Source organism: Monodon monoceros, unplaced genomic scaffold, assembly GCF_005190385.1.
Source record: "Monodon monoceros isolate NGI ecotype Baffin Bay Population unplaced genomic scaffold, NGI_Narwhal_1 Super_Scaffold_14, whole genome shotgun sequence".
Lineage (NCBI taxonomy): Eukaryota > Metazoa > Chordata > Mammalia > Artiodactyla > Monodontidae > Monodon > Monodon monoceros.
In genome coordinates this window covers 35,152,389-35,176,180 of record NW_021703770.1, presented here as the reverse complement: position 1 = coordinate 35,176,180, position 23,792 = coordinate 35,152,389, and the positions used below count along the sequence as shown (strand labels likewise).

At 36.0% G+C, this 23,792-nt stretch overlaps 1 protein-coding gene across 1 annotated transcript in view; it reads right to left on the bottom strand.

Annotated features, from left to right (window-relative positions):
• The window catches only part of STK3 (serine/threonine kinase 3), a 324,871-nt gene that overhangs the window by 106,901 nt on the left and 194,178 nt on the right, over positions 1-23,792 (bottom strand). Inside the window, exon 8 of the mRNA XM_029222626.1 lies at positions 17,828-17,953. Coding sequence (XP_029078459.1) covers positions 17,828-17,953 — 126 coding nt within the window. The remainder of the gene's footprint in view (positions 1-17,827; positions 17,954-23,792) is intronic.

The following is a 23,792-nucleotide window of genomic DNA, read 5'->3' as shown; positions in this document are numbered from 1 at the left end:
ACTATACACGCACACAGGAACTGAAATATTTAGCAAACGGGTGGTAGATGGAGGGAGCCAGGTTTTTCACCATTGCAGGGGGGAGTTATAAACAAGCGGAGGCAGATAGAAGGATCCATGTGGTAATGGATCAGAGTCAGAGACATTAGTATGAATTCATGTTTAGCTTAATATAGGTAAAGATGGAGATATACATATAGATATGTGTATATACACAAGTTAGCACACACACACATATACCTCCTTGCTTTGTCTACTAAGAGGGATCAATAACGTGACAATATGCCACAGTAGCAACAAGTACATCTACAGTCCATATCTTGGTTTCTAATACCATTCTCTAATAAAGGAACTAGCTCCTAGGATTCTAGAAACTGTGGCAGGAAATATACAAACTGAATCTAGAGTATCTTACAGTGTCAGGGAGTAAGGAAGTAAGTAAAGTAAAAGCAAACCCACAATGGTGGGGTTATGTCAAAGGGACAAAAGTGCCAACCATAAGAGGTTCCAATGGCCAAAGCTGGAACAATCTGAACAAGAAAATACATAAGGTAGGATTGGATTATAACCCAAAGTGTAAACTAAATAACCATGAGTCAGTGAGATATATATGACTGAATAAATAAGTGGAGAAAATAGACAAATATCCTGTGTAGAAGAATTCCTACATAACTTCCCACTCCTCAAGTGTGGGCTGTGTATTATGATTTCCTTCCAAAGAAACAGTATGGAAAGGAGAAAAGAGTAATTTTGTTGTGAAGAAACCTGACAAACACTACATCAGCCACGCGATCATGGGTAACACTGACAATGATAAGTCATGTTAACAAAATGCATCTGTGATATAAGAAGAAATACAGGTTTTATCTGTCCCCAGTTCCTGGCACAGTACTTCTAAAACCCTTACAATTTCCTGAGTGATATGTGTGGGAGGAGCATGTTTTCTTATTCATAATAAGCCCCTTTCAGCCATGTCTGGCTGTATGCTAAAACGGTGACTCCTGGAGGATGAGGGCTGGTTGCCAGAGGAACCAACCATGTGATCAGAGGGTTGGAACTTTTAGGCCTACCCTCCTGACCTCCAGGAAGGGGAAAAGAGTTAGGGATTGAGTTAATCACCAATGGCCAATGATTTAATCAATCATATCTCTGTAAAGGAACCTCCATAAAACCCCTAAAAGAAGGGTTTTGGAGAGCTCCCAGGTTGGTGAATAGATCAAGGTGCTAGGAGACTGGCATGACTGGAGAGGGCATGGAAGCTCCACACATCTTCCTCATACCTTACCCTATGCATCTCTTCCATTGGTCTGTTCCTGAGTTGTATCCCATATTGGAAATAGTAAAGTATTTTCCTGAGTTCTGTGAGCTATTCTAGAGAATTAATGAAACTGAGGAGGGAACTGTGGAACCCCTGCTTTATAGCCAGTTGGTCAAAGTATGGGAGACCCAGACTTGTGACGAGCATCTGATGTGAGGGAGGGGACAAGTTTGTGAGACTGAGTCCTTAACCTGCAGGGTCTGTGCTAACTCCAGATAGTCAGTGTCAGAATGAATTAAACTGTAAGACACCCAATTGGTAAACTGGAGAATCGCTTGGTGTGGAAAATCCACACATTTGGTGTCAGAAGTGTTATAAGTAGAGGAAATGAGTTTTTCCTTTAATACTCTTGATATAAATGTGATGAGACTAGCCTTTACTTCTGTAGTCTCTCTCCCAAAACCCAATAACCTCAGTGTCATCATAAGAAAAAATATCAAATAAATCCCAGTTGAGGGACATTCTACAAAACACCTAACCAGCATTTCTCAAAGTTCTCAAGGACATCAAAAACAAGGATAATCTGCGAAACTGTGACATCAAGAGGAGCCTAAGGAGACATGGTGACTAAATGTAAATGTGGTATCCTAGATGGGTCCTGAAACAGAAGAAGGACACTAGGTAAAAACTAAGTAAATCTGGATAAAGTATAGACCTTAGTTGAAAACACTTATTAATACTGATTCATTAATTGTAACAAATGTACCATACTAACATAAGATTTTAATAGGGGAAATTGGATGTGGGTATATGGAAACTCTCTGTACTATTTTCACAATTCTTCTGTAAATATAAACGTATTCAAAAATTAAAAGTTACTTCAGAAAAAGAAAATGGAAGAAATTCATTTATTTGAATTTATATTTACTAAATAAATATTTATGTCACAAAGCCCAACACGAGAATCTACAGGTCAGTGGTCCTCATCTACATTAGAATCAGCTAGGGAGCTTTGAAAAAATTCTGATGCCTGGGCTTCAGCTTATATCAATTAAGTCAGAAATTTCTCAGAGTAAAAACCAAGCATTATTGGCTTTTCTTTTCCCCTCCAGAAGTAGATAGGTTGTTCAAATGTATAAAGAGAGAGATCAAGTGACACAGCCATTTGCTGAATATTCTACACATTATATTAAACATTACAAATCCCAAGGAATCATTTTTCCATTAGCAATAACTAAAATACCAGACTTTTAGTGATTCATGTATATAATTTTTTGTATTGACAAGAACAGTGCTCTGTACTCCATCACTTAACCAAAAAATCTGTTGGAATCTCTTTTCAGAAAAAGATATTTTAAAAATATTTAGCAAATTTCAGTACATACATGCTTAAAAAAAAGAGAGAGAGAATGCCCTGAAGCACATCTTATTTTTAAAAAGGCATGCTTTATTGGATAAGATTTTTTAAATTCTTACATGGCAGAAAAAATACACATAGATTTGCTTTATACCCTACTATGAATGCTCCTTGGTAAAACAAAATGTCGTATTTGTAGAAAGTTGTTTTGAATAGAAAGAGCAACACCGTTAGTAGATACTCTTTAAAAAATAGTCTTTCTATAGATAATTTAGGTATTTACAGTAAATATGAACAAATATATTTATGCTTTTTAATCAACTCACACTAAGGATTTGGGAATATCTTCCACTGACATCCGGAAAACGAATTCTTTCTTACTATGTAATACAGTTGACCCAACTCAGCACCAAATTTATATCACATGCTGAGAAATGCCCCAAAAAGAAGATCTTTGCCATGTTTAGCAATGCTTAAACTAGCACAAAAACCTTGATATTGGGATTAACCTGCTGCAGAAATCTCTGTTTACAATTTGTTTAATTTTAAAAATCTGTACAATTACCTCAGCACCGATCAAAACATGTCAATTTGTCAAGATGTATTCTCATCAGACAAGCTTTCTCTATAATAGGTATAAAATCAAATTCATAAGGCACTAGTTCCAATCATGTCCCATACCTTTCTTGAATAAAAAATATTTAAAGAAGTTTGTTTATAATAGTTACTTACCCAGGGCACAGGTGTACAGCACCAAAAAATTTTAAAACAACGTACCTTGAAATAGTTATCATATAGTGTTTCCTTTTCAAAAGTCACAGTGAGAGTTGATGGAAATGTCAACATAATTTTAGGTCTCAAGTTTTTCTCCAACTGTAGTAAGTTGAATTACGTAGAAGTAAATTAAGTTTGGAAAAATTATAAGCTGATATTGGTATTACCCATAAATTCTCTGAAAACTGCACTCACTCAAAATGAAAAAAAGCAGGTTCTACAATGGGTTCAAGTATTAATACTGAATATCAAACATAAGTATCTTCGACAATGCAGCAACTCAATATGGTGAATTTACAGCTCTAGAATTTCAAAATCAGGGAAAGAATTTGATCTATATTATTTCAAAATTTAGCACTATTAAATTTTCAATGGTCCAGTGCCAAACTGGCTCTGTGTCATATTAGGCCAGTCATCGGGAAAGGACCAATCAACGATGGAGACTAAAGACAGCTAACAAAAAGGCCATCAAAGAATACAAGCTCTCTGTATTCTTAAACTAAAAATAAATGTAGAAGTAAAACTTGGCAATGTAGACCTCCCATGATGCTGAAAAGACCATTTATCTTTGAAACAATCAAAAAAAGGAAAAAAGGAATGGGGAAAAAGTCTCAAATGAAAACGACTACTATATCAAAATAGCCATTCAAAATCTTCTGCCATATCCTAAAAAGGTGGCCAGTCCCCAGTACCATAAATAGCAGGTATTGTCCAAATGAATCCACCAAATTGGAGCAAATTCCAAAAGAAGGATCAGCCAAGTTTCATGGGCCAAAGGTAACCAAGATGAGTTACAAATGAATATAAAGGGAGGTTACAAAGCAACAACCTTAACTACACAGATGTAGGTGTAAGGCAAGCACAGAATCAATCAAATAATGGCTCAATAGTCTACAATTGTTCTCGTATGGCTGGAAGGCTCAAGATTGTACCTTTGTTCCACCATTTAAAGAAAATTATTTTATAAAACAGTGGTTGAGAAAAACAGAAATGTCCATTTCCTTTTTTTTAAATTGAAGTATAGCTGACTTACAATATATTGTGCTAGTTTCAGGTGTACATTTACTTTTATTCTCATCAACTACTAATTTGGTATGACTTGCCTTAAATTCCTAGATTTCTTGTAATGTATCTTTTAGAAGTTTTCCCTTCCCTTCTTGGATCATTTTCATTTACAAAATGTCCAGAATAAACTATAATTGAACAGATCAAAATTTTCCTTTTAATTGTAAAACTTTATGAGTGCTCAGGGAGTTTTTAATCATTATAACATATGAGGTTTTATAGATTTATTTGACTATCATCACATTAACAACTCAATATTTAAAATGACAATTTCAGAACACCCAAGAAAAGACAAATGGCAAAAGTTTCCATTAAAATGGAGGATTGAACACATGGGTTTATGCTGATTCCAGCAAAAACCCTCAAAAAATACAATTTTTATTGTACAAAATTACAGTAAAGGCACAGAAAAGAAATAAACTCATAAAGACAAAAAGCATGGAGGAGGAGACAACAGCAAACAGGAGATGTCAAAAAATTTGGAAGCTAGAAGAAAAAACTGGAAGCTAGAAATCACATAAATATATGTAAGTAGTAGCTATCTCAGCAGACCAAAGAAACCCAAAACTTAAGCTTGTAAGGAGAGAACTCACAAGAGGCAAGCAAATTCAGGCCCCAGAGCAGTGGGTCATAACGTCTTTTACAGTAAGGTTCACAAGTCAACTAATTCTACTCTTACACAGAGTTTCCAATAGGCAATTTTAGTGTTTCTCTCAAATACAATCATTAGATTCTTCAAGAAAACCCATAAAGTGAAAAGTTAGAGATCAAAATAAACACGAAGGAAACAGAGACAAGGAAGAGAGAAAAAGAAAACTCAAAGTAATAATGATAATATAACAACAATGAGGAAGAGAAGGATATTTGGGAAATTAAATATTAGCTATGGAAAAAAATACAAGGGTTAGAAGATAAACTTAGAGAGACCTCCAAGAAGGAACAAAAAAAAAGGAAGAGAAAAATAAAAAAACAGAGAAGATAAGATCATTGAAAGATAAATCTAAGAGGTTTAACAAGGAAATAAAAGGAGAGTAAGAGAGAAAGATGGGGGGGAGGTGAGAGAGAAAGGGGGAGACAGAAAGTGAGGGAGAGAGAGAAAAGAGAAGAAGTTATTAAGAAATAGCAAATATAAAATTACACAGAATTGATCTTACCTCAGGAAACAAGAAAACTCTTAAATAAACAACCTAACCTTACACCTAAAGCAACCAGAGAAAGAAGAACAAACAAAACCCAAAGTTAGTAGAAAGAAAGAAATCATAAAGATAAGAGCAAAAATACATGAAATAGTGATGAAGAAAACGACAGAAAAGATCAAAACTAAAAGCTGGTTCTCTGAAAAGATAAACAAAATTGATAAACCTTTAGCCAGACTCATCAGGAAAAAAAAAGGAGAGGGCTCAAATCAATAAAATTAGAAATGAAAAAGGAAAAGTTAAAACTGACACCAAAGAAATACAAAGGCTTACAGGAAACTACTACAAGCAACAATAGGCCACAAACAACGTAGAAAACATGGACTAATTCTTAGAAAGGTTCAACCCTCCAAGACTGAACCAGGAAGAAATAGAAAATAAGAACAAACCAATCACAAGTAATGAAATTGAAACTGTGATTTAAAAACTCCCAACTAACAAAAGTCCTTGACCAGATAGCTTCACAGGTGAATTCTATCAAACATTTAGAGAAGAGCTAACACCTATGCTTCTCAAACTCTTCCAAAATACTGCAGAGGAAGGAACACTCACAAGCTCGTTCTGAGACCACCATCACCCTGATACCAAAACCAGACAAAGATACCACACACAAAAAAAGAAAACTACAGGCCAATATCACTGATGAACACAGATGCAAAAATCCTCAACAAAATACTAGCAAAGCTAACCCAACAACACATTAAAAGGATCATACACCATGATCAAGTGGGATTTATCCCATGGATGCAAGGATTCTTCAATATATGCAAAGCAATCAACGTGATACACCACATTAACAAACTGAAGAATAAAAACCATATGATCCTCTCAATAAATGCAGAAAAAGCTTTTGATAAAATTCAACTCCCACTTATGATTAAAAACTCTGCAGAAAGTGGGCATAGAGGGAAACTACCTCAATATAATAAGGGCCATATATGACAAACCCACAACTAACATCATTCTTAATGGTGAAAAACTGAATGCATTCCCTCTAAGATCAGGAACAAGGCAAGGTTGTCCACTCTTGCCACTTTTACTCAACACAGTTTTGGAAGTTCTAGCCACATGAATCAGACAAGAAAAAGAAATAAAAGGAATCCAAATTAGAAAAGAAGTAGTAAAACTGTCACTGTTTGCAGATGACATGATACTATACATAGAGAATCCTAAAGATGCTACCAGAAAACTACTAGAGCTCATCAATGAATTTGGTAAAGTAGCAGGATACAAAATTAATGCACAGAAATCTCTTGTGTTCCTATACACTAATGATGAAAATCTGAAAGAGAAATTAAGGAAACACTCCCATTTACCACTGCAACAAAAAGAATAAAATACCTAGGAATAAACCTACCTAAGGAGGCAAAAGACCTGTACTCAGAAAATTATAAGATACTGATGAAAGAAATCAAAGATGACACAAAAGGATGGAGAGATATACCATGTTCTTAGATTGGAAGAATCTTATACTACCTAAAGCAATCTACAGATTCAATGCAATACCTATCAAATTACCAATGGCATTTTTCACAGAATCAGAACAAAAAATTTTACAATTTGTATGGAGACACAAAAGACCCCAAATGGCCAAAGCAATCTTGAGAAAGAAAAACGGAGCTGGAGGAATCAGGCTCCCTGACTTCAGACTATACTACAAAGCTACGGTAATCAAAACAGTTTGGTACTGGCACAAAAACATAAATATGTATCAGTGGAACAGTACAGAAAGTCCAGAGATAAACCCACGCACCTATGGTCACCTAATCTTTGACAAAGGAGGTAAGAATATACAATGGAGAAATGACAGCCTCTTCAATAAGTGTGCTGGGAAAACTGGACAGCTACATGTAAAAAAAAATGAAGTTAGAACACTTCCTAACACCATACACAAAAATAAACTCAGAATGGATTAAAGACCTAAATGTAAGAACGGATACTATAAAACTCTTAGAGGAAAACATAGGCAGAGTACTCTGACATAAATTGCATCAATATCTTTTTTGATCCACCTCCTAGAGTAATGAAAATAAAAACAAAAATAAACAAATGGAACCTAATGAAACTTAAAACTTTTGCACAGCAAAGGAAACCATAAACAAAACAAAAAGACAACCCACAGAATGGGAGAAAATATTTGCAAATGAAGTGACTGACAAGGGATTAACCTCCAAAATATACACACAGCTAATGCAGCTCAATATATTAAAAAAAAAAAATCAAAAAATAGGCAGAAGATCTAAATAGACATTTCTCCAAAGAAGACATACAGATGGCTAAAAAGCACATGAAAAGTTGCTCAATATCACTAATTATTAGAGAAATGTAAATCAAAATGACAATGAGGTATCACCTCACACATCAAAAAATCTATGAACAGGGCTTCCTTGGTGGCGCAGTGGTTGAGAGTCCGCCTGCTGATGCAGGGGACATGGGTTCGTGCCCCAGTCCGGGAAGATCCCACATGCCATGGAGCGGCTGGGCCCGTGAGCCATGGCCGCTGAGCCTGCACGTCCAGAGCCTGTGCTCTGCAACGGGAGAGGCCACAACAATGAGAGGCCTGCGTACTGCAAAAATAAATAAATAAATAAAAATAAAAGGCCAGCTTGTTCACACCACTCCCCTGTTTAAATTTCTTTCTGGGGCACAGAAATTCCACCTTGAGGAGCATCTCCTGTAAGTAATACTTGCATGTTTTCAAAGACAAGAATATTCAAATCAGCACTGTGTATTGACTGGCAACATATTTAATATCTATCATTAGTGGACGGGTTAAATAAACCATGGTTCAACCACATAATTGTAAAACACGGAGCCGTGGAAAAGAATGAGATAGATCTAAATGTGCCAAATATGGTACAATCTCAAGATACAAAGCAAGGTCTGTATGGTATGCTCCTGTGTGTGCAAAAAAGGGTGAAGAAAGGAGATGTTTATACATAAACGATTTCCACAAAGATACATAAGAAATTAATGATCATGGTTGCTTCCCAGGAGGGAGGCTGTGGAAATGAAGATCTAGGGTGCCAAAGATTCTTTTTATTATGCGCTCTTTGTAGATTTTAAAAATCACATGTAGATGTCACATTTGTGATTAGAAACACTAATTTAAAAAGCAAAAACAAAACCCTCCATGTAGTGAAAGCACTTCATCAGCATCTAACAAAGGCACTTCATCGTGCTCTGCAACGGGAGAGGCCACAACAGTGAGAGGCCCGCATACTGCAAAAAAAAAAAAAAAAAAAAGAAAAGAACAAAAAATCTACGAACAATAAATGCTGGAGAGGGTGTGAAGAAAAGGAAACCCTCCTACTCTGTTGGTGGAAATGTAAATTGGTACAGCCACTATGGAGAACAGTATGGAAGTTCATTAAAAAACTAAATACAGAGCTACCATATGATCCAGCAATCCCACTCCTGGGCATATATCTGAAGAAAACCATAATTTGAAAAGATACATGCGCCCCTATGTTCACTGCAGCACTATTTACAATAGTCAAGACATGGAAGCAACCTTAATGTCCAAGACATGGAAGCAACCTTAACATCCACAGAGGAGTGACTAAAGAAGATGTGGTACATATATACACTGGAATATTACTTAGCCATAAAAAAGAAGGAAATTATGCCATTTGCAGCAACATGGATGGACCTAGGGATTCTCATGCTGAGTGAAGTCAGATAAAGACAAATATCATATGATATTGCTTATATGTGGAATCTAAAAAAAAATGGTACAAATGAACTTATTTACACAACAGAAATGGAGTCACAGATGTAGAAAACAAACTTATGGTTACCAGGGGGGAAAGGGGAGGGAGGGATAAATTAGGAGATTGGGATTGACATATACACACTGTTATATACAAAACATAACTAATAAGGACCTACTGTATAGCACAGGTAATTCTACTCAATACTCTGTAATGACCTATGGGAAAAGAATCTAAAAAGGAGTGGATATATGTATACGTATAACTGATTCATTTTGCTGTACAGCTGAAACTAATACAACCTTGTAAATCAACTATACTCCAGTAAAAAATTTTAAAACTAAAATAACACAGAATTAAGGGGCATTTCCAAATTGAAAGAGCCAAAAGGCACTCCACACAATGAATGGAAAAAGATCTACACCGGGCTTCCCTGGTGGCTCAGTGGTTGAGAGTCCACCTGCCGATGCAGGGGACACGGGTTTGTGCCCCAGTCTGGGAGGATCCCACATGCCGCGGAGCAGCTGGGCCCGTGAGCCATGGCCACTGGGCCTGCGCATCCGAAGCCTGTGCTCCGCAGCGGGAGGGGCCACAACAGTGAGAGTCCTGTGTACTGCAAAAAAAAAAAAAAAAAAAGATCTACACCAAGGCACATTCCATGAAAGTTTTAAATAACAGAAAGTGAAGATCTATAAAACTTCTATAAAACATTCAAAGGATTAGGTATCTGAATGTCATCCGGCTTCTCATCATCCTTACTACTAAGTTAAGAAATAGAGCAAGGCCTTCAAATTTTTAAGGGAACATTATTTTCAATCCAGAATTTTATACTCAATCAATCAACAGTAAAGATAGAATAAAGACATGGTCAGATATACAAGTTGTGAAAAAACCTGCTAATGTCTGGAAGCTCCTGGGAGATAAAGTCCATCAAAGTAAGGAAGCAAAACAAGAAAGACAAGATCCAGAAACCATAGGATCCATTAGAGAAGAGAGGAAACGGAAATTTGCAGGATGATGCTGAAGGGGGGCTGGGGGGTGATGTCTTAGGAGAAGAGCTGTTCAAGACTCCAGAAAGTCAGCATTCAGATTACAGAAAGATAGAGGGAGAGAAAGAACTAGTCAAGAATAAAGTATGACACTAAACAATTATTTGTGTTTGACCATACACAGAGGCCTTTACAGCCTCTGCAGAGAGTCCGGGAATGTGGCGTTTCAGAACAAATTCGTGATAGGTACACAGAAAAATTAACAGCAACAAACAACAGTAACAAAAACCGTGACAACTACTCGTTCCAGAAATCACAAACATAAAAAATATGTAATCATAATATATTATGATGTTTACATACTCACAGCTATCTAAACACTGAGAGGGATTTTTTTAGAATTGTGTTTTAATTATATGGGGAGAATGAGAGATAACAAGTAGTTCTTTTAAAGAATTTCAGTTTGTGATTAATAATGTTATCTCAAATATAAATGTTCCTTACTAAATCTAATTTACTTTTTAAGAAGTAAAGGACTGAGAATAAATTTTAAAATTATCTTTACTGGTTTTAAGCTTAAAGTAGTTTATAAAAATCTCTACCAGTTCTTTCAAGCACATTTGACCATTTAAAATTTGTTTTAAAACAGTTAAAAAGACATTTTGAAAATACTGGTTCAAGTCTGGTAAGTGATGTTATTTTGGTGGCCCTTAGAGTAGCAAAACCAGCAGCAGGAACAATTATCATCAAAGAAACCAAAAACTAAACAAACAAAATAATAACAAAAACAAAACACCCAGACAAAATGTTAAAATAATAGCAGCAGTGGTGATATAAGTAGTAGCACTAATAAAACTGAAGCTAAACTTTATCGAGCATATTATGTGTGATAAACTGTTCTAAGTGTGAAGATATACATATTTTTTATTACATCCCCATAACAACTCTATGAAGTATGATCTATCACTAGCCCCTTTTTACAGATAGTGAAATTGAAGCAGAGAGGTTAAGTAACTTGGCCCATGACAGTTATTTGGGAACAGAATCAGGATTTTAGTCTAAGCAGTCTGTCCTGCTCTTAGATAAATTCTACCCTCCCCACCCCCCCAAATTTCACCAATTAGATACGTTAGAAGCTTCTGGACTGACTTGGGCAGATTCTGATGCTGTTCTATTATTTATCAGTTTAAAAGATTCTCAAGAGAGAGATTGATTGAAGTTCCTTTATTAAACAGGGGTAGGGGGAAGATGGAAGATTCTGAGACTACTCACCTGGAGGCTATCTCACCACCTGTAGGGATGTGGATTTTCCCAAGCACCCTGGCATTTCTCCCGACACCCATGCTAAGAATTACTGTTTCAGTGAATCACAACTGGAGGGGACATGCCATCCCTCAGACATTAAGGACAGCAGCCTGACAAGTTTAGAGTTCAGACCAGAAAAGTTCAGAAAAGAAATCACCAGAAAGTCCTCATTTCTTTTCCAAAGACAGAAGCTCTAAAACATGGTCTAAAGCCAGTTAGTAGACAAAACCTTTTTCTTTGAATCATTACTAAATTAATATGAAATAAAATGACACCTTTGAAAGTGAAAATAAAAGGCCTATTACATGCATAAAAGTGAAAAGCTCTCAAAAAAAAAAAGTGAAAAGCTCTCAAGCAAGCCTAACATCAAGAAGTATCCCACTTTTTGCTCAACATTTTACTTACTTTAACATTCTCCCACATCTTTCAGCTCCTTGTATTTTACTTAAATTAACATTGTGATTGACATGGGAAACACCTGAGCTCCAGTACAAAGCAATTCTTGCAAACTCCTTATCAATCTTCTAATCTACTTTAAAAATGACCACTTGTCAATAGTGCATTCTATGCCTTATAAATTCAATTTATTAACATCATCCATTACACTTTTAAATAATCATTCAGTGTACCATGTGTGGAGTGTTTGCCTTGTTATTTTATTTAAAATCAGCAAGCAGTAACTTGTACTGTGTAAATATTTAAACATAAGTGCCTATATAATATTTTAATAAGCCATACCAGATAACTTAAAACTAATCTTTTAAAAATCAATGATGAATTAGAGTTTAAGAGCTACATAGGGGGGATTTCCCTGGTGGCACAGTAGTTCAGAATCCAATGCAGGGGACACAGGTTCGATCCCTGGTCCAGGAAGATCCCACATACCGTGGAGCAACTAAGCCCGTGCACCACAACTACTGAGCCTGTGCTCTAGAGCCTGTGTGCCACAACTACTGAGCCCACGTGCCACAACTACTGAAGCCCGTGTGCCTAGAGCTCGTGCTCTGCAACTAGAGAAAGCCCGTGCACAGCAACAAAGACCCAATGCAGCCAAAAAAATAATAATAATAAATTAAAGAAGAACTACATAGAGATGTATTGTTTATTGTATAATTAATAAATTACCAGAATGCATGCTCACACCTTGAATGCTACAGATATATTAGTATAATCTGAATGAGAACAAGAAAAAGTCCTGTATGCCTACAGTTTATATAGACAAACTATGTCCAACTTTGTACTGACTTGGTCAGAAATAAATGCAAATTTTATGAAAATGTTTGACTCTTATGAAAAATAGAGTATCACTTTAATGACAATTTGGCCATGAACATTAAGAGACATGTAGCTATGAGAATTTGACTGTTTTACTTTAAAACTGTATATGTAATCCAATTTTAAGTCAATTTGCAAGAGAATACCAAAGGAATGAACAGTATGAAGACAAACTCTATGTAAGATTTTCAGCCTTCAGTGTGAATAAAAGTTTCTGAGAGAACATGACTACTGATTTAAAAATCTGATAAAAACGAATGGCAATATAGAAACATACTCTTACTGTAGGAGGGCTTCAGATCCACTCTGCATATCTCATTGTTCTTATAAATTGCATGTGTCTGTGCATATGCATATTTATTTATATTCAGAGCACAAATGACAAAATGACCTCAAGATAAAAACTACTGCCTGAGAACATAATCTAAATCAAAGAGTGTGAACACTGCTCAAAGTGTGTGACTCTGTCAAGACTTAATTTTTTCTTACAATTTCAATTAAAACAACAAAAAACAACATAATAGTTTCATCCAGAAACACTAGCTTGGTTCCAGAGAGTATAAATGCTTATTTGAAAACTAAGAAATCATAAAAACCTGATGCGATTTTTAAATCTGTCCACAATATTTTGACAGTCTTCCCTTCAAAAGGTAGAACCTAATTCCCCACACCTTGAATGTGCGCTAGACTATGTAACACATACCTAAAACAATGGGATGGCTTTGGGACGGGGCAGTGGGCAGAAGCTAGAAGCATTCAAGAGAGTGTTAGTAACAGCATGAAAAGTGATAAACTTTTAGCTCTTACATTTTGGTCACTGATTCATCCAATTAGACCTTATATTAAAAGGTCATTTGTATATGATAAGAGGTAAGGGTCCAACCTCACGCTTTTAACATGTGGCTATCCAGCTGTCTCAGCGCCATCCATTAAAAAGACCTCTCTTTTTCCATTGAATGGTCTCCACACTTTCATTGAAAATTAATTGGTCATAGATGTATGGGTGTATTTCTGGACTCTCAATTCTATTCCATTGATTTATATGTCAATCCTCATGCCAGAACCACATTGATTTAATTACTGTAGCTTTGTATTACATTCCGAAATTGGAAAGTGAATCCTCCAACTTTGTTCTTTTCCAATATTGTTTTAGCTACTTGGGGCCCCTTCCTCCATACAAATTTGAAGATTGGCTTTTCCTTTTTGCAAAAAAAGACCATAGGGATTGGATGAATATGTGAGTCACTTCGGGGAGTACTGCCATTTAAACAATATTAAGTCTTCCAATCAATGAACATGGGATGTTTTTCCACTGATTTAGGTATTCTTTCAGCAATGTGTTGTATTTTTCACTGTACAATTCTTTCACCTCCTTGGCTAAATTTATTCTTAGGTATTCCATTCTCTTGGATGCTATTGTAAATGGAACTGTTTTCTTAAATTCCTTTTTGCATTGTTCCTTGCTGGTGCATAAAAACATAATGGATTTTTGTATGCTGATCTTGTACGCTGCAACTTTGCTAAACTTGTTTACTAACTCTAGAAGATTTAGATGTTTTGGACAGACACCATCTAGGAAGTTGCTCCACCTTAAGGGGATCAAAACAAAGGCAAGCCTCTGTGCCAGCCCCACAGGGAACTGCCAGATAGCTCAAAATGCAAAAGCACAGTTTTTTGAAAGTAAGGTTCTTACTCCTCTCCCCTGCCCCCAACCTCCACCTCTGTTCCCATGGCTGCCACTGAGCTAAAAAATTGGGGATGGCAGGCATGTAAAGCAAAAATGCCACAACACTTTCTTACCAAAACTTAACATTCTTAAGCTTCTTCATTAAGCACTCCCCTGGTTGCTATAAGTTTTTTATTAGATTCCAGTGTTCTGAAAAGCTTGACTTGTCAGTTTCTGCCAACTTAATGGTTGCTTCTGTGGAGCCACTGATTCTTAGATTTCCCTACTCCACCATTTTCTATGACCAGTAGCTTCTTTTAACAAATAGAATGTGGCAGAATTTACAGTGTGCAACTCCTGATGTCATAAAAGGCACTGAGATGTCCTCTTTGTTCTCACTCTTGGCTCACTCACTCCAAGAAAAGCCAGTTGCCAGACTGTGAAGACTCTCAAATAGTCCTATGGAGTGGCCCAGATGGCCAGGAGCTGAGACAGCCTGCGAACAGCCATATGAGTGAGCTACCTGGGAACTGCATTCCTTGTCAAGCCTTCAGATGACTGCAGCTCTGACCAACACTTAAACCTCAACCTCAGAAGAGACTCTGAGCCAAAATCATCCAACTAAGCCACTCCTGAAATACTGATCTACAGATATCATGAAATAATAAATGTATGTTGTTTTAAACTGCTAATTTTTAGCAGTATATAATAGTTAAAGCTGAGGCCTGAAAGACGAGAACCTACTCATTCAAAGAGTTCTAAGGAAGAAGAATGTTTCAAGCAGTGGGAATGGCACATGCAAAGGCCCTGCATAAGGAAAGGTCATTGGCATGTTAAAATAATAAAAAATGTGAAAGAAGATCAGTGTGACTGAAGCTCAGTGAAGGAGAGGAAAATAGTGAAAGAGAGGAAAATAGTGAAGAAAGAGATCACCAAAGTGGCAGAAAGTAACTGAGATGACTATAGCAAGGCCTTTAAAACTTAGTAAAAACTGGTAAGTTCTGGGGTAAGCAATAGTTCCTTATCCATAAAAAATGGAAACCAACCTATAATTAAGTATAGGAAAATAGGAGCAAAGCAAAAATAGTCACTACTCCAATGACAGCTAATTAAAGGCAGTTAATTAGTCCAGCACTCATGAGAAGCTTACATAAGGTGAAAGAAAACCACTGGGTACCACACCAGAGGGGCAAAGACTAGACTTTTTGAGAACATAATCTTATCAAAGTATGTAATTCTGATAATCCAGTGATGTTTATTTTTATAAATACTAATAAATATTTGATTGAAAAGTGAGCATAAAGTCTTAATGAAGGAGGATGGAAGCTTAAAAGTAAAATACGTAGTTTTATTCTTGTTTCCTCACCAGTTTTTTTGTGTTTTGCTTTTTAATATTAATTAATTAATTTTGGCTGCATTGGGTCTTTGTTGCTGTGCACTGGCTTTCTCTAGTTGCAGAGCATGGGCTCTAGGCACACGGGCTTCAGTAGTTGTGGCACGTGGGCTCAGCAGTTGTGGCACACGGGCTCTAGAGCACAGGCTCAGTAGTTGTGGCGCACAGGCTTAGCTGCTCTGTGGCATGTGGGATCTTCCCGGACCAGGGCTTAAACCCGTGTTCCCTGCATTGGCAGGTGGATTCTTAACCACTGCGCCACCAGGGAAGCCCTCCTCACCAGTTCTGTGAATTTTGGTAAGTGACTTCACTCCTAATTTAATTTCAGTCAACTGCAAAATGAGATAATAATATACACATCTTCAATCTTCTTTAAAGATCAAATAATATGATAAAAGTGCTTCTGAAAGTGCTTTTGAAACTACAAAAAAATAATTGACATTTACAAATTTGATCATTTGTAGAGAGAGACCGAAAACTATTATCACACAGGGTGGGAACTATAAGACCGTTTGAGAACAAGAACCAAGATCTTTACATCATCCCATATTACTTATGGAAAAAACACCTTTATGAGGATGCTGTTTAAAATTCTGAATGGTGAATTCACTGGCAAAAAAATTATATCTAGAATATAAGCTTAAAGCATCTGTCTCACCAGGCAATCCACAGTCACTGCCAAATGAGTAACTGATTTAGCCAAATATCTACAGAAAATGATTATAAATCAGCTCTGAAAAGCAGCGCACTTCTCCTTGTCCTGGGCTACCATATGACACAAGGTTTAATAACTGGTGAGGGACTTCCCTGATGGTCCAGTGGCCACGCTCCCAACGCAGGGGCCCCAGGTTCAATCCCTGGTCAGGGAACTAGACCCCACATGCCACAACTAAGAGTTCGCATGCCCCAACTAAAGATCCTGCATGCCGCAACGAAGATCCTGCACACGGCAACAAAGATCCTGTGTGCCGCAACTAAGACCCAGTGCAGCCAAATAAATAAATAAATATTTTTAAAAATACTTGGTGAAAAGGGTAAAAGAATTTCAAAAGAAATACCAATTAGATAACCAGTCTCTGAAATTGAAAGTAAATTTGAATTAGCAAAATAATAGGATTTGTATACAAAAACTGTAAGATTAAAAAAAAAAACTTCTATGGGAAAATATAGATGATGTTATCAAAGACATTTCCAATCAGTATAAAAATAAAATATCTGTGTTTTCAGATTTAATGACTAACTGAATACCAAGAGGTATTCATCTCTATATCCTTAACCAGAAAAAAATATTATAATTTAAAACAAGGAAAAAATCGTCAGTGAAGCATAAAAACATTAGACACTATAAAATGTGATATACAGATATAATTTTTTACTTTATTAAAATGCATTGATGCACTAATAGAACATAAATGTAATAAGCTGGTCCTTTTATGTCCCTCCTGCTTTCTCTAGTAACTCATCTTCTACTGTGGTATTCTATCTACAGCATAACTGATGACCAGTTAAAAGTAAGTTCCAGAAGATATGACATAAAATTGACCAAATCCAAGACAATATTTATTCAACAAACACATCTCAGTGTCAACTAGATACCAGGTGCTGTATAAGCCTATTATATTAACCTTACATTCCCCATTAATCACTAATTCTTAAGACATCAGAAAAGACATCATTTAATAAAACGAAATATATTTTGAGATTTAATGAACAAACATACTTCACTTGTACAATAAAACAGAAAGTGCTAATGATATATTTAAAGAAACAACCCAAAATTATAGGAGATTCTCGACTCAGCAGAAAAAGATCAACTTTTTTAGGGTAATTACGAACCGAATTTTCTTCTTCCTCTTCCAATTCTCGCTGCTGTTCTTCATGTCTTTTAGCTTTGATCTCCATGGCTTCTGTGATCAGGTCTCTTAAAATTGATACAGGTTTTGCATTCTTGATAAAAGGGTGCTAGAAAAGTAAAATTCAATGGTATAAATTCAAATGGTTTCTCTGAATTACATCTTTAAAACATTAAAACAACACGTAAATGTGAACCAAGAGCATAGGCTTCAATGATTGGTCCTTTATCCAGAATTAAATGTATAGGTTAAGAACAGAGAATATTTCAACTGCTTTAGAAATAAAGATTTTACTTTCAGGTTTACAAGTTTTTAAAAAACCATTAAAGCATACACACAAAAATGTAATCCTGTTAATAAAACTACATTCCCCTTACAGATATAATTGTCCAAAGGAAGTACAGATTAGGTAGATTAGGTAGTAAAAAAGACAAAAAAAAATTTTTTTTAAGATTGGTGATTAAATTACATATAAAAATAAAATGATTTTGGTATTGTTACAAATTTTAATTAATCTTAACAAGCTGACAGCCAGAATCAGTAGTCAAAAGGAGGGTAACTATTTATTTTACTTCTTTTACATATTTTCTATTTATTATGTCTTTCATAATGTAATCATTTCCAAGGGAGAAGTAGAAAATAGCAATAAGAGAAAAATATTTTTCAGAAAATAAGTACTGCTTCACTTCTATACCACCCTGATCTAGCTAAAACATCTGAGTTTGTTACAATTCTGATAAACAGAAGTGAAACCACCAGAAAATACCTGGGTGTTTGATGACTTTTTAATTCAGAGGAGTAACATGAGAGAAAGTAGAGGGAAAGGTTAAAAGTATAATTTGGAATAGATAACCATATTTTGAAGCAGCAATACAGCTTCAAAATGTAATTTTCACAATTATATGTCAGTAGAAAGCCATCTGAGTTATTTTCATAAAGATCAATACAACACAAAAATATTCTTAAAGATAAAAAAAATTCTAGTGCTAAGAAGAAATTACAGACATTTGTAAGAGGCTTTAAAATGGTGAACATACCATGTGGGAAAACTATGAGTAAGAATTTTACCTGATTACAGAAATTCTAGCATCGATGACAAAGAACTAATAAACTCTTTTATAGCAGTTATAAACTGATCACCAGATAAATTAAGTTCTATCAACATACCTGTGGTGGAGAGTCCTAGTCACCCACCAAAATACAGTTGTGGCTGGACCTATGGCTACCCAGCTACATCCTACATTTCTCAGTCTCCCTTTCAGTTGGTTGTGATTAAGTTCTCACCAATGAAGTGTGAGTGCCTGCATTGTGTTCCACTCCCTGATCTGGGCCTTAAAACACCGAGACTGTGCACTCTTCTGTGATTTCTTCTCTTTCTGCTACGCTGGGAAACAGACAAAGACAGTGCCCTAGAGGATGGTGGAGAGCAAGAAGGAAGAAATCCCAGTACTACTGTGAAAAATTCTGAGAAACAATGGTAAAAAGGTCACAAAAATTAACGCTAATTGAAGAAATGATCTTTGCCCTTAAGGAACTTATTATCTGGAATAAGAAACAAAAGACAAACACATAAAAAAATTACAATGTGACATACAAGTTACATTAATGATGATTTAGCACAGTCTATACGATTAAGAGATGTAAAAGTAAAAGAAGAGGTGATGTAATCTCAGATGTCTCACAGAGAAGAATCAGACCATTTTAGGGAGAAGGAAAACTATGCACAATATGAAAAAACACAGATAGGGGATGTATGTTAGAACACCATAGGAAGAGCTATCTAGCCAAAACAGAAACACTGCTTAGAGAAACGCTGTCCTGTGAGTTTAGATACAGGTAACAGTGGGACAAGAGGGATAAACACTCAGAATGAGATACTTGAATTTTGCTTGACAATCCCTTTAAGTACATAAACAAGAGAATGGTGTAAGGAAAAGAATGTCTGTGACAGTGTAATCTTGCAGTAGAGTTTAGAAATGAAATAAGATGGGGTGAAACTGCAATACAGGTGCAAATTATTAAGAACCTGGATTAAAAAAACAGCTGCCACAGTCAAGAGGAAATACTGAATCTGATGGAAGAACTCTTAAGAAGGATTTAGTGACTATGTATTAACAGAAGTGAAGGAAGACCAACACAGCAAAAACTGGGAACCAGTAGAATTGCACCTCTTTACTAAGGAACAGAAATCTCAAATTGTATTATACTTTATCTTCTCAGGAAAAATTATGAGCCATTCCTCCAAGCCACAGTTTGTTTGTTTTTTAATATATCTTTAACTGCTTTACATCGTTGTGTTAGTAGCTGCTGTATAACAAAGTGAATCAGCTATACATATACATATATCCCCATATCCCCTCCCTCTTGAGGCCCCCTCCCACCCTCCCTATCCCACCCCTCTAGGTCATCACAAAGCACTGAGCTGATCGCCCTGTGCTATGCAGCAGCTAAATGCCAAAGTACACATCCAGTCTACTGCAAACTTACTTTCATGCAGCTCACTGTGAACTCACTAAACAGTGTTATGCTATCATTAGTCTACAGAGCTTAACATTCCTAATCTCAAAATCTCAGTATGTCTTACTTCATTTGTACTCATGTTTTCCCTACATAACTGCTACAGGCATGGTTCTGACCAACAAAGAGGAACTGGCTAATAAAGTTAAAAGGGTACTTTGAGAACAAGGCCATTCTATTAGAGCATTCTTGATAATCAGAAGAGAAGTTTTATCAGACACATTGGCAGATTTTTAAAGAATATTTTTAAAGACTTTTTAAAAGTAGCTGGTAGTAAAATTTTAAAATGCAAAGCAACATAAAAAAGAACAGAACAACAACAAAAAAAAACAGAGAAAACGAGGTGGCAAAAAAAAAAACCATGGCAACTGTGACTGGAATATTATTACTATAAACCAATGTAAATAAATGGGTTGAATTTCCATTTATTAAGCAGTATTTTAGTTAAGTACTAAAAGACACTTAGTTCATAAGAAAAATTCAGCTACATGCTTTCTATATGAGATACACTTAATAAAATAAATCCAAATTATATTTCTGCAGGGGCATACTAAAAAGAACTTGGGTTAAAAGTCAAGGATAGGCAATGAAATATTAGTCAAACATAAAATAATATCAAGACTAACATCAAAAAAAGCAGAATTGAAGGGAAAAAATAGTGAATGAAGGAAGAGTCATATAATATTAATAAGGGACATAATACAAAGAAATATATTATAGTTATAAACTCAATATATTAGTACAGCATTATGTGTAACAAAAATAGAGACATAAGAAGTTGATCTAAATAAGAATAGGAGGTATTAATATTCCTTTTCAGTCACTGAGAAATAAAACAGGTAAAAAGTAAAGAATAAAGTGATGTGCATAATATAATCAGACTGAGTTAGCAGAAAAATCAATAAACAGAAGTTACATCTTTTTGTTAAATGCCTAGAGAAGCATGTGGTACCAGCATAAGAATGGAAAGAACAACAAAACAGAATATAATGACTGGAAATAGAATATAACATACGAAATAAGCTGGCATATTATGAAGGCAGCAATTCCAATCAGTGAGGAAAAAATACTTATTGCCTGCTGTTTCTTTTTTCTTTTGGGGGGGTGGGGTGGGTAGAATTAGACTAGATCTTTACCACAGAAATATCAAAATAAATGCCAGATAGATCAAGAAGTTAAAAATCAAAAGAAAATGGAAATATAAAAGAACTAGAGGGTAATATAGGAGAATATTTATTCAACCCAGCGCCATAAAATGAAGGGAAAAAAACATAAATGAACTAAAAATTTAACATCTATGTCAGACAAGAAGGTAATTATATGAAGAGTTTTAAAAAGAATATCAATTAAAAAAGAAAAGGTAAACACACCAAATTCCAAAAGGCAATATAGTTTCACTATTTCTAAATGTACCTAGGATTTCCCTGGTGGTCCAGTGGTTAGGACTTGGCGCTTTCACTGCAGGGGCTCAGGCTCGATCCCTGGTTGGGGAACTAAGACCCCACAAGCCGAGTGGTGTGGACAAAAAAAAGAAAAGAGTAAACTAAAATATAAACTAAAAAAGGGCAAGAATTCTTAAACCACCTGAACTAATGATAAGACAAAGAATACCCAAAATCAACCTATCACATTCTTGGTCATGTATTTTAAAGAGTAAGGCTGTTTGAAGATTTATTCTTTTAAAATTTGAACCGTTTCCTCTTAAATTTTTGTTCATGTTCTGAATGATCAATTTCTGAACTGAAAGAATTCAAATAAATTATTTCTTCATAAAAGTTAAGAAAACAAGAGTTTAAAGTGAACTGAAGAACAGACTTCTGCTTGTGGACAAATTGAGCAGTCATACTTTCCCCTATACCTCTCCATTAAAGTATAGCTAAAACCCTGGACAATAAAACAAACACAGGAAGACACTGAAAGGTGGCAGATTAACTAGGGACCAGAGGACTAAAGGAAAGACACAGCTGTGAGTCCATGGGCTTTTTTTTACCTCATTTATCCCAGACTGGTTATTGGAGAAGCCAGCAACCCAGAAACACCAATGGATACAAACTAAAAAAGCTCCTACAAAAGCCTGCTCTCTTGAGCCAAAGGATCAGGAAAGGGACAGCTAGCCAGTGTGCCACCTTCTCTTTTAGACAATCACCATTCTACTCCACCCAAACACCAGAGAGAAAGCACATGCCCCACCCCAACCAGCAAAGGCTGGGTGGGGAACCTAGACTTCTACCTTCTGGAGGCTGTCCAATCCTTTAACTGCAGTGGTATCAGAGAAAACCAAATGTTAAGCTAGGGCATTCATCTATACCAGGCAGTATAAAAAGCGCTCCCCACCCCCAGTGGGGAGTGTCGGTGGAGATCACAAGAAAGCCTGGACTTATATTGCTACCAGGCAGTAGTAAAGAAACCCCACCTCCCTCTCTGCTAGAGTGGGATCAGAGGAGGCCTAGTGGAGAATCAGAACTTTCATCACCACCCAGCTATACTGAGGCCCTGCAGCGGCAGAAGAGGCCACTGAGGGAACCTGAGTTCTCACCCCTGTACAGTGGTAATAAGGAACCCCTCCCCCACCCTACATGTCAAAGGAGACCAAGCTGGGGACCTGGACTTCTAATGTTACCTGCCAGAAATGAGGTGGTGCCCCTCTACCCCACTGAAGCCATGTTAGAGGACTCCACTTATTACAGAAAATTTAAGTAAGGTCCAGAGTCTCATAATACCCAAAATGCCCAGGTTTCAATTGAAAATCACTCATCATAACGAGAAGCAGGAGAATCTCAACTTAAATGGGAAAATACAATCAATAGATACCAACATCAAGATGACATGGATATCAGAATTATCCAGCAAGGATTTTAAAGCAGTCATCATAAAAATCCTCAATTAGCAATTACAAACATGCTTGTAAACACATGAAAAATTAGAAAGTCTCAGCAAAGAATTAGAAGATATAAAAAAGAAACAAATGAAAATTTTAGAACTAAAATATATAATAACAAAAATGAAAACCTGATGGATGGGCTGGCTCAACAGCAGAATGAGGACAGAGGGAAGATTCAGTGAATCAAAATATGGAACAGTAGAAATTACACAATATGAACAACAGAGAGAAACTAAACTGGAAGATAAATGAACAGAACCTCAGGAATCTGTGGGACTAAAAAAATCTAACATTTGTGTCAATGGAGTCCTAGAAAGATAGAAGAGGGTAGGGCTGAAAAGTGTTTGAAAAAATAATGACTGGAAACTTCCCAAAATTGGCAAGAGATATAAACCCACAGATGCAAGAAGCTGAACAAATTCTAAACTAAAGTATAAACCCAAAGAAAGCCATACCAAGGCACATCATAATTAAACTTCTGAAAATAAAGACAAAGATCAATTCATCTTGAAATGATCAAGGGGTAAAACAATTCAAATGGCTGTAGATT